Raw genomic sequence first — 12,093 nt, 5'->3', positions numbered from 1 at the left:
GCGTATAATTTGCTATGTTACGCATTTGTAAGACGGAGACAACGCATGCGGGTATCACGTCCTCTTAACTGGTTACAGACAACACTATATTATTGGTTGTGAAAAAATATTTCTATCCTAAAATAATGTATATATGGTAGTATATAAGATCAGTATTTTCAAGTTCTCGTTTTTATTTCAACAAAAAACTATGATCATTTAATTAAATTTATACAATATAAATTCATATTTGTTAAATTTTAAATATAAAAATTGGAATTCCGTAGGAGATTAGAGTTAAACATTGTGATAACGCAACTCCAGATGGACCACAACAAATGAACTAATTAATTCGTTTTATTACAAATTACCTATAATATTTTTTAAATATAATTTTTAGCACAATAATCTCTATATTTTTTGATTATACCTTTACTTAAATATAATTATGTGTCGAAATAGTTTTCTTTTATAGAATCACATTAATATACCTACAAACATTAAAATTTCTCATCAACCTTGGTTATATTCAAGGGCTACCCAACACAATGTACTCCGTTGCGTTGAATAGCGTTCAGTCGTTCGCACTCATTCAATCCAAACGCATAATAATTATAACTCTGAACAGCAAAACATTACCGTGGTTTTTTTTTTTTTACTTCAACTATGGGTTAGTACATACATTTATATAACTATCTTGATAGTATAGCTTAACAAACGTACAATATATTAATATACCTTATATATATATTATATAATATACCTAATTAATATTTTTTAGTTGGCATGTCAATATTTTTAAGCATTTTTAAGGATTATAATTCAACAGTATTATCACAAATATAAACACGAGCTTTAGATTTTTATTACACTAGATATTTAAAGAAAATTGTAAAATTTAATTAAATATTAAAAGTAGGTTTAAAATGTTTATAGATAGGTAAAAATGTAAAATAGTCATACGCAATGCGCTTGAAAAAACTACGTAAGTCCTACCTATGTAAGTATAATATTATTGTTATAAGTACGTAATAATATTCAATAAACCTCAATTAACAGAAAACATATAAGGTTTTTGAAACAATCACTGTTGAAACTTCAACGCATTTCAAGTTAAATTATTCGTATAATGTATCCATATTATATATGTAAATAAATATGCAATATAAGTACGTAATAATATTGTAATATTTAGATTAAAAAATGGCCTATCGTGAAGTATAAAATGTTGATAATATATAAATGTAGGTACTTACCTACATTTTAATAGCGTAAAATTATAATGTTTTAATATTATTGTATTATTATTATTATTAAATATTATTTAAAATACATATAGTACCGACGCATATTTTAATACTTAAATAAAAACAACTGTTTATAATAACTTGATTAATTTAAACTTCAAATTCTATTTAGTAGGATTTCACCACATGGTTAATAGGTTGAATTTCACTTTTAACCGACAGATTTGAATTTAATTCGGCAGATACACGAAACCATCGAATAGCTATTTATTTTATCAGCTATTACAAGGTTATGATTTTTTTTTTTTTTAATTTGACTGTTCATTCGAAACATTGATCATTTTTAAAAATATTTTATATTAATACCCACTTGCGGTAATGGTACATGATTGTAGTATGGACTGTAGGCCGCATTTTAAGAGTTTTAGATGTACCTACAACTACTAGATGAAACAACATGTACTATTGTTAAATAATAAAATACGTCATTAAATACTTGTTGGATTTCATAATCCTCGTATGGTCATTTTATTAATGTACATCTGTAATTATGTAAATAATAATAGTTACTTATGACTATTAAAATAATCGGTAGCAATTTAGAAACGATATAATTAATATATATTTAATCATAACATAAAGTTAATTGTACATGATGCATCGTAGCACAATATTGAATATATTATGTGGTAATAAAGACAAAGTTCTTCGTTGTATCTAAATTGTGTATGTAATTACAAAATAATTTGCAGATACAGTTATGTATAATTTCCGAATAGATTAATAAATTGCTTTTAAAAAATATGTATTAAATTAAATCCTTTTTGAAAGAAAAATGAACATGAATACAGTTTTGTCAAATGATTAACAACAATATTATAAAGTACCCGACACTTATAATGACTAAACCTCACAGATACAGAAGAACAAAACAAATTTTTACTTTATTTGGGACACACGGGCATAAAATATCAAAGAAAACAAATGATCATTAATGAAGGCGAAAAAACACATTTCGTGTTATGACTATAATCGTGTAGAGATTCTACGAATATGCTTCCTCTCAGTACATATGCAGCACTAGTTATAACGCATGAGTTACAATAAAGATTATAATCATAATCAAACTATCTGATAAAGGTTTTTAATTTTTTAATGAATAGAACTCAAGGAATACAGGAATCAGGTTAATTATTCAGTAAAATTAATTTTTTTTTTAAATAAACAAGTTTAGAAAAAATAGTAAATTGGTAAAATATTACAAAAAAATTATAGAATATATTTATTAGTTTCCACTTGATTGGTAACTGAAATGCATATATAGTTATATACTTACACAAGACAGTACTCGTTCTAAATAATGACTTGAATAATTATTTTCATTAAAAGATTCATATTATTATAATAAATATTAAATAATAATCCATAGATATTTGTAAGTTTTTAGTTTATCCATACATTGTATTATATTAAAATAGACCTAGTATATTCATAAAGAAAAATAGTGAAATATATTTGTCTTGTGTAAGTAAAAAATGTTATTTGACCGTTGAAAATTAATACAATCATAAAATCTTTAATGCATTCATTAAGAAAGGCGTTTACAAGATTATTTACAAAAATTACAAGACAAGTGTAGCACTTTAATGAATGTTCAGCAAAATGTATCGACAATATGCAATTAGTCAATATTTTAGATACATTATGATTAAAAATAAATTCTTGATTGGATGTTAGTTAATTTTTGAAGTACTAATTAACCAAATGAGTGAAATCCCAAAAAATATATGAACATAGACAATATAATATGATTGATCTCATGAAAATCAATACTTACCTAACCAAAAAATGTATATGCATAAATAAAATTAAAGATCACAGCTGGGTGTTGTATAAAATAATAATTATTGATAATTTGAAAGTCATTAGTTTTATCTATAAGTATTAGTATAGGTACCTATCAGGTGTCTATATAATATGTATGTTTCCAGACAATAATAAAACTGTAAGAGATAAAAAAAAAATTACGTTTGAGTGTGTAGGACGTGGGTATACTTTTACATTATGAATGTTTGCCCCATTCTTCTATACTCCAAAGTAAAAAAAAAAAACGATAATTTACCGCTTGAAATTAAACTAAAGATATTTGAAATAATAAATAAAACGTATATTAATATGTAAAGGTTTTCAAGAACACCTCGAAGGGAAAAGAGTTTCATCCTTCACAATTTCTCAAAATGGAAAGTAAGTAAAACATTAGTTATTTATTACTATTATTAATTAATAATTATCAAAAAAATTTTAGTATTAAATTTATGTTTTAAAAACTACATCACTTACTTACATATTCTTAGGTACACATCTTTTTTTTTTTTTTTTTTGAATAATGTGCATTATTAAGGAACTATGTATCTGTATGTTATATTTATTATTATCACACAAATCGACAAAAAATCCTAATGTGCTTATATAATTCTCAATTATAAAATTGAGTTTAATTAATTTATAGTGTTGCGAATATAACATAACATTTTAATGTAGGTACCTAGTTCATTATAAATATAAAACAACATGTTACATCAAATATTATTTACATGTTTCGTACATGTACAATAATATTATACATTTAATTCATGATAATTAGTTTATTTTTAATTTATCGTTTTTATTTAGTGCCATTTTCAAAAAGAATTATAGCAAAAAAAAAATTACCATCAGCATTTTAACAGTAATTGCTTTCCTCCTCGCAGCAATTTTCATTTATTATTCTTGTAAGTCATGCACAAATATAGTATTAAATATTTGGTTTGCTAACAACCTTGATATTTTGTTTTGTAAATAGGTACCTAATAGATCATATAAAGAATTTTACATATTTAAAATATTTATGATATTTTTAAAAATAAGAATTACTATTTATCAAAAAAAAAAAAAAAAATGTTTTATAACGTGCTTACCAAATATTTCCATTTTGTAATACCAAACAGAAGTTTATGTCAATTAATTGATTTTTATTTTTAATTTGTCTTAGATTTTGGTGCACAGTTTACAGTCTGCAACACAAAATCATGTTTACAATCTTGTAAGTCGTTACATACAATTATTACAATTATATCTATCAGGACAATTTACTTTTTATTTTAGATTCTGAAGATTCCTAATATAATATTGTTACGGTGTTATTTAAAAAATATTAAAAATCCATATTCACTATTTTTTTTATAAGAATTTAAAGTTCAAATATTGACAAAATACGTACAAATGACGAAAATTTGCAAATTATTTTGAGCTAGAAATTCATAAAAAATTTTCTTTTTAAACTAAGATTTGAAAATGTAATACAAAATTTCTCATTAGCTTGTCTACCTTTATCAACAAAAAAAATGTCTACAAGAAAGTCAAATTAAATTTTTATGAGCATTTGAAGTTCATATTTTTACATGATTGGATATTCACTAGATTTCTCATGTAGCAATTTTCTGTTTTTGTTGTAATTCAATAACGAATTGCTGCAGATACATAACAATTTTACTGAATATTTATATATTTATTTTCTATACACCATGAAATTTTAAAAATACATTGACTCGTTTTGAGCTGTTATTGGACATTTTTAATTTTCAATATTTTTATTCGTTTGTTTATTTGTTGGGCTAAAAAGCGTGATAATTTAATTCAAGGCTTATATTGTTACAATAGCAGGTTAAAAATATTAAAAACACATAGCCACAATTTTTTTTTATGAGCATTTAAAGTTCGGATTTTGATGAAATTTATCAAATTGAAAATGTATCAATTCTTCAGTAGTTAAAAATATATAAAATGTTCAACTTTTATAGCTAAGGATTGAAAAATTTAAAACGGGGTTCTACCTTAATAGGTTATAATATATAAATTTCTTTATTCACAATAATATCATCAAATATACTTAGTTTATGTCATAAGCTGACTGACCTTTTTCGCTCAGAATCGTTTTTCTTATACAATGATAGCATTAAATTCAAATTTAATACATTCCATGACAGTGACCCACTTGTAACCTACTGTAGAGTAGAGCAATACCCACATTAATTTTTGCACGACCCCTCCCCCAACTAGATCCAAGTGCTGACTATGGTAATAGGTGATACATATACACTTGTTAATTACTAATTAATTTAACTATAATTAGCAACTAAAATAATATACAATAATATTTTATACTGAAAATGCATTTTAATATTTTTTATTCAGCCGTATCGTTAATAAATTGTATGAATGAAACTGTCGAACCATGCGAAGATTTTTATGAATTTGCTTGTGGTATGTTTGAAACCAACTACCCTTACTATTCAAATACAAATGAAAATAGCTGGGTAACGATAATGTCGTTAAAAATAAAACACAGAGTGAAAAGTAAGTGAGCTACGGACAGTTTTAACTATAGTGTTAATTAAAATAAATTAAACGTACACATATTTTCTGCTAGAATTTCTCAACAAAGAAAATGAAATATACGAACCTAATGCAGTTCACAAAACTAGGAAGTTTTACCAAGCTTGTTTAAATGCTACTGAAGGTATCAGCTTAATTGCTTCAAGCTCTACAATTTTTTTTTTAGATAAAGCCATATAGTAATTTATATAATTTGTTCATATAGATCAAGTTTCAATCAATTATGATCCTTTATGGAAAGTTTGGGAAAAAGTCGGTCTAAACACAGAATACCTAAATGATTCAGTCCCATTGGAAATCGAAACAATTTTAGCTAGAGTTAAATTATATTTTAATCTGGATATTTTTTTTGAAATTTATGCTGATGACGATCCTAGGAATTCATCATCACATTCACTTTTAACTATTACTCAAAATTGGGAATCAAATAAATACAAAAGAAGGTAATATCGAGATGGAATTTAAAAATAATAATAATAATAATAATTTAAACTTTTTATTTAGAAACAATATGAAAACAAATAAAGTTGATATCGATGACTCTTTGCCGAAATTTACCGAATACTTTAATTTATTGGTTGAAAAACTTTTAAATCGTAATCAACCATATCAAGGGAAGATTAAAGTTGAAGATCTCACGAATACAACAAATGAATTAGTAGAATTTGAGGAAGAATTTTCACAAGTAATTTAATAACAAATAGAATTAATATTTTATCATAGGCAATATTAATATTTTATTTTTATTATTCAAATTGTGTATGAAAATAAATATTAAAATAGGTACAAAAAATGGATTGAGGTAATAAGTTTCTTACGATTATAAAAAATTACTCGGCGTATATATTTAATTAAAAATTGTTTTTATATATGTTTTTTAAATAAATTAAAACACATAATATTTTTTAACTGCTTAAGATTCAACGAAATACATTTAGTTTAAAAAATGACATTCCTGAAGTAGTTACACTAGGAGAATTTCAAAATTTTACAGATACAGCAGGAGAGACATTTAAGGTAACTAAGCAAATTATTAATAACATATAAATATTTTTAAATAAAACGATTTGTTGTTGAAAAAACGTTTAGTTTAATTGGACATTATATCTAAGAGAGTTAACTCGTGATATCCAACCGAAAATTTATGAAATATTGTCATCAGAAAATGCTGATAGTTATGAAATCTTAGTAACCAACAGAGATTTTTTAAATGAAGCATTTAAATTATTATCTCAAACACCAACAATAATAATAAGTAATAAATAATAATTAATTTGATAATATTAGTTTATGATACAACATGTGTTTGGATAATATAATATAATTTAAAATTTGTTTAGAAATGTCAATACTAACTCAAGTGTTAACTATTTTGGATAGTCATTTTCCATCTGGAGAGAAATTTAATTCTGAGTAGGTTAAACTTATTAGAAATTGTTTATCTCCGTCAAATACCGATTTCCATTAACCTAAATTAACCTATTTTTTTCTATTTATTTTAGACATTGTTTTTCGTTGACGAGTGAATTTTTCGGAATGGTCACCGGGTATTCTATGATAAACACGTTAGACAACTCCTCTAAAGCTGCAGCAAGTATATTTAAAATAATAAATAAATTAAGCTAAAGTATAAAAAAATAAATATTTATTGTGAAATTTGTTTTAGTTAACCGAAATGACTGATAATATTAAATGGGCTTTACGTAAAATGGTTAACGAAGCGAGTTGGATGGACGATGAAACGAAAAATGCTACTTTACGAAAACTAGCTAATACGAAAACTTTTTTCGGATATCCAGACAATTACGAAAATATAATAAACAATTTAATCGAAAACGTAAGAACGTTTAAATTATTTTTAATAAATTGAAATTTCTGGAGTTAGATACGTAATAAACTATCTATAATATATTATTTCAGTTGACAGTTACGGACAATCACATCGAGAATATATTATCGATTTCGATGTTTAGCACGGCGAGTAATTGGAAATATTTAACAGAAGATAGAGATTGGGAAAATCAAACGTAAGATTTATATTTTGTGTTAAACGTGGGAATCAATAAAAACTCGATAATAAAATATATTATTATATATGTTAACATTCTTACGATACAATATTATTTCCTAGGTGGGCAGTAACTCCGGATGAAGTAAATGCGTACTGTTATAATTCAATGAATGCATTTTGTAAGTTTCAGAACAATATTATCAACAGAGATTATATACCGGATATCTTTTTATTTATTTTTCTAAGTTTATTTATTTTCTAAGTTCCATCTTATAAAAATTTGGTATGCATAATAATGTAATAATTTATGTCTACCATAACCGAAGTAGTAATATGAAACTCGTTAAGATAAACACTAAACTATATTTCTTTATTCTCTCGTTAGTTTTTTTTTCAATTATTTTATTCACACGTGTAATAGAGACGTTTTTAAATTGTAATATTTTGCATATTGTAAAACTCGTTTTAAAATTAAATAATCAACCAAAAAGACAGCTGATAAGGTTCATACCTTTGTATTCCATCAAAAATATCAATAACTTACTATCTAATATCGAAAATAACAAAACCATATCAATTACCTAGAGTCTAGACAAAAGAGAATACTAATCCATTTTACGTGTAAAACTGAGAGAACAAATACTATTGACTACGGATTACTTACGCCAACTCAAGTACACATTTTAAGACTACTATTTCAGTAGATTAATATTGATATCGTATTAATGAATTCCAGTCATGCCAGCAGCAATATTACAAGCTCCGTTATTCAATAACGGCGTACAGTGAGTGGACTCTTTTATTACATAATACGATTCCCGGAAATCTACCCCCTGGACATTTGACTCACTTGTGTTTTTATGCAGTACGGTGTAGGATATTTGACTCCACAGAGAAACCCTCCCTAAAAACCCCAAATAAAATTTGAAGAAATTAAAATTTTTCTGTGCCATACCGACTAGATCATAAGGTTTTTTTTGTATCCAATTTTAATTTTATAGTACTTTTAGCATGTACACGACCAGAATAATACAAAGTATTAAGTTGTTTAATGGTGGAAGTAATACAACTAATAATAATACATCTATAGGTTATATTAGTGAAGGGTGGAACTATGAATTTAAAATAACAAATTCCAATATTTATGTATTTATTAAGGCAAATGACTTATGAGTGTCATGGGCTGCAACATTAATAATTATTCAACATGTAACAATAAAAAAGTATGTACAGTGTACATATTTATACAATACATATAATACTGATTATAGTTCACTTAAAATAAAATGATCAAACGAACTAATTTAATAGCTTAATAAATAACTCGAGTATCCATATACACTATTTGGGGGAGGGGGTGTTTGGGGATGATAATCATCCCCAGTTTTAAAATTAGCACAGTCAAGTTTATGTCACTTTTAGACGGTCATTTTTAATTAAGGCAAGAGTAATTTCATTGTGGACTAACTGAAAAAACAAGGAACTTCAGTAACCCCGTAGTTTTGCCATTGAAATCGTGCCTGCAGTGTTAGTATTAGCATATGCTAGTTTTATCTATATTTTTCATAGTGACGAGGGGGCGAATCAATAACAAAATTGTTAAGGGTCAAATGTCCACCACTACGACCTGTTGCAATGCCACCTGAACAAGGTCGATAGAGTTCTAATATTCATATTGTATAAATATCATAATATCATATCATTGTCACGCGCGCTTCCATTGTTAACAGGGCACTTAATTACGGAGCCACGGGCAGTACTATTGGACACGAACTATCTCACAACTACGACAATACAGGCAGGCTGTACAACGAGTTGGGAAATGTGGCACAGTGGTGGTCGAATAGAAGCTATGAAGAGTACACGAAAAGAGCGAGTTGCTTGATAAGTCACTACAACGACATCGACGTCGTCAGCCACAATAACACAGTGCGTAGCACTATTATATTATTATTATTAATTTTGGGTTTGTTATAAGCCTGTGCTAAATCGCAAAAATATTATATCCGCTATTGTTGTTTGTATAGTTTGCAGTTAACGGCGTACAAACACTAGATGAAAACATTGCTGACATTGCCGGACTGAAAGAGGCGTATTATGCTTATCGGCGCTATGTAGACGTACACGGACAAGAACCTAGATTGCCCGGTATGGAACGTTATAGTCATGAGCAATTGTTTTTCTTGGGATACGCTAACGTGAGTACATCTATAAATTATCATCTAAGTTGTGTCACATAATAATATAGGTACGTTCGTGTACTTAAAATAGATATTCAATGTTTTAAGTGCCCGTTAAAATCAGATAGCCATATAGCCATATTATAGGTTACCTATAATGTGGCTACTGGCTACAGGCGTATGTTACGTCCATTGGAGTAAACAAATTGTAGATACCATACTTTTATTAGTTGTTTACATAATTTTATTCGTGTTCGTACGTTGTCTATGTGCAAAATTATTAATTAGGTACCTAATTAATAATTTTTCTTCATAACGGCTGAAATTAATATTCTCACAATGTATTACCAATAGGTAGTACTGTATAGTAGCATTGATTATGAATAATTATAATAATAATAATTACTATAATTATTCATAATCAACGGTATAGTAGGTACAACAGTCAACATGGCGTATTTAGGTATACACAATTATGTGAATTATGACATCGCACAACATTATATTTTTACCGAATTCGTGTCTATGTTACTGCAGATTGTCACCATTTTCTGTTGAAATAATCATTAATAAAACTAATAAGGAAATCAGTAATTAATCGAAAATAATTTTTAAAAAATCAATATTAGATTAAAAAAATAATTACGAAACGCTCATCATCATTTATAATATTAGCTTCATAGAATTCAATAGTTAATAAATAATTCACAATATTAGAAGAAGAGCTATTCATTAAAATTGTATAATATTTGTTAACAGTTGTAGACGTTATAGTCATAAAACTATTCATGTTTTGCTTAAAACGATCGTATTCAAAACTCTATCCATCTACTAAAATATTATTAAGTAGACTTTATTAATTAATTAGACATAAATTAATATTATATCAATTATGAATAATTGATAAATTATTACTTATTTAAATATTATATTTAGTAGAAGTATAAGTAGGTAGGTCTTAATATGTACCTATATTGGAAACATCTCATCAATGATATTAGGTACAAATTTTTCTTACCTACTAAAACAATAAAACCCAAAATAAATATAATATATCAAGACATTAATTGTTTTTTTTATAAATAAACTATTATTGTTATTTTATTATACTATAGTAAATTACATTTTAAATCCACCATAGAAAAATAATAATTTTTATGTATTTTAGCAATACTGTTATTATGACGAGGGAGACAGCCAATTTGACAATTTTAACAGCCACAGTCCAAACATGGTTCGTGTACGGGGTGTCCTATCACTTTCACCGGAGTTTGCAAAAGCGTGGTCTTGTCCAATTGGTTCTCCGATGAATCCAAAAAAAGAAAAATGTCAAATTTGGTAATTCATTAATCATTAAACATTTAAACGACATCATATTTTTTTCAATTTTTTCAAATTTATTGTATATTTTATATATTTATTATTTGAATTATAACACATTTGTATAATGTTAGCTAATATTTAACATGTTATTGTTATATCAAAGATATAAGTTCCTTTGTATAAACTAAATGGTTTACCAACTTATTTTTTGTACACAAATTATGTAAACAAAATACACTCGTTCAAGATTAACGTGATTAATATTATGAGTAGTTTTAAATATAACATGCTACTATTATGTGTTTTAATCCTTGAATTAATATTCCATATGAAACCAAACGAAATAATTACTAAAGCACAATCTCAAATCTATAAGTATATTAGTTTTACTTTTTATACGTAATATATATAAGGCGTACATCCTAGAATAAAATAATGGTACAATAATATAATATGTTATGGTATCTAAAAAAATTGGTTATAAATTCATAGATAATTTATACATTGAAAGAGTATTAAATATGTTTAGGAAAAATAACCAAATTTGAGCCATTGAAACCATTATGGATAAAAAATGTATAGAATGTAGATCACTTATATACAGTGATAAAGAATGGATGCATGTGAAGAATTAAGTTTTTGTTTAACTGGAGATAACAGTCAAACTAGAGCTATATTGTACATTTTTATTTTAATATTCTTTGACGGCTCACAGTGGGATGATTGATAATTTTAGCGAGCCAAAAGTACTATTTTAAAACTAAAAAATTATTGGTTTTTTTATCAATAATATATCTTTACAATATTCTAATGCTGAAATATAATTTCAAGAGAAATTAATTAACATACACCCGACTTATAGAGCTATTTGTATAATATATATATTATTTGATTAATATTTTCAAACTTTTATATATTT

The 12,093-nt window shown here is 25.8% G+C and overlaps 1 protein-coding gene across 3 annotated transcripts; it reads left to right on the top strand.

Moving 5' to 3' along the window:
- The first annotated feature begins 548 nt into the window (after positions 1–548).
- LOC100165822 (neprilysin-2) lies at positions 549–11,437 on the top strand. 3 transcript variants are annotated; one of them, XM_001952738.5, is made up of 19 exons: positions 549–649; positions 3,410–3,470; positions 3,900–3,997; positions 4,258–4,308; positions 5,460–5,621; positions 5,695–5,784; positions 5,866–6,103; positions 6,165–6,345; positions 6,579–6,677; positions 6,750–6,915; positions 7,001–7,073; positions 7,163–7,250; positions 7,327–7,497; positions 7,581–7,687; positions 7,792–7,850; positions 8,408–8,456; positions 9,402–9,600; positions 9,699–9,869; positions 11,020–11,437. In XM_001952738.5, exons 1-19 carry the CDS (start codon positions 646–648, stop codon positions 11,191–11,193), a joined length of 2,241 nt encoding a protein of 746 aa, XP_001952773.2. In that variant the 5' UTR covers positions 549–645; the 3' UTR covers positions 11,194–11,437. The 3 variants fall into 3 exon arrangements, with proteins under 3 accessions (XP_001952773.2, XP_029344113.1, XP_029344114.1); XM_029488253.1 differs by lacking the exon at positions 549–649 and adding an exon at positions 931–979; XM_029488254.1 differs by lacking the exons at positions 549–649; positions 3,900–3,997 and having other exon boundaries at positions 2,795–3,470.
- Positions 11,438–12,093: the final 656 nt, after the last annotated feature.

Source organism: Acyrthosiphon pisum, chromosome A1 (assembly GCF_005508785.2).
Source record: "Acyrthosiphon pisum isolate AL4f chromosome A1, pea_aphid_22Mar2018_4r6ur, whole genome shotgun sequence".
Lineage (NCBI taxonomy): Eukaryota > Metazoa > Arthropoda > Insecta > Hemiptera > Aphididae > Acyrthosiphon > Acyrthosiphon pisum.
The sequence above is the reverse complement of the archived record's forward strand: the minus strand, read 5'-3'. Positions and strand labels throughout refer to the sequence as shown.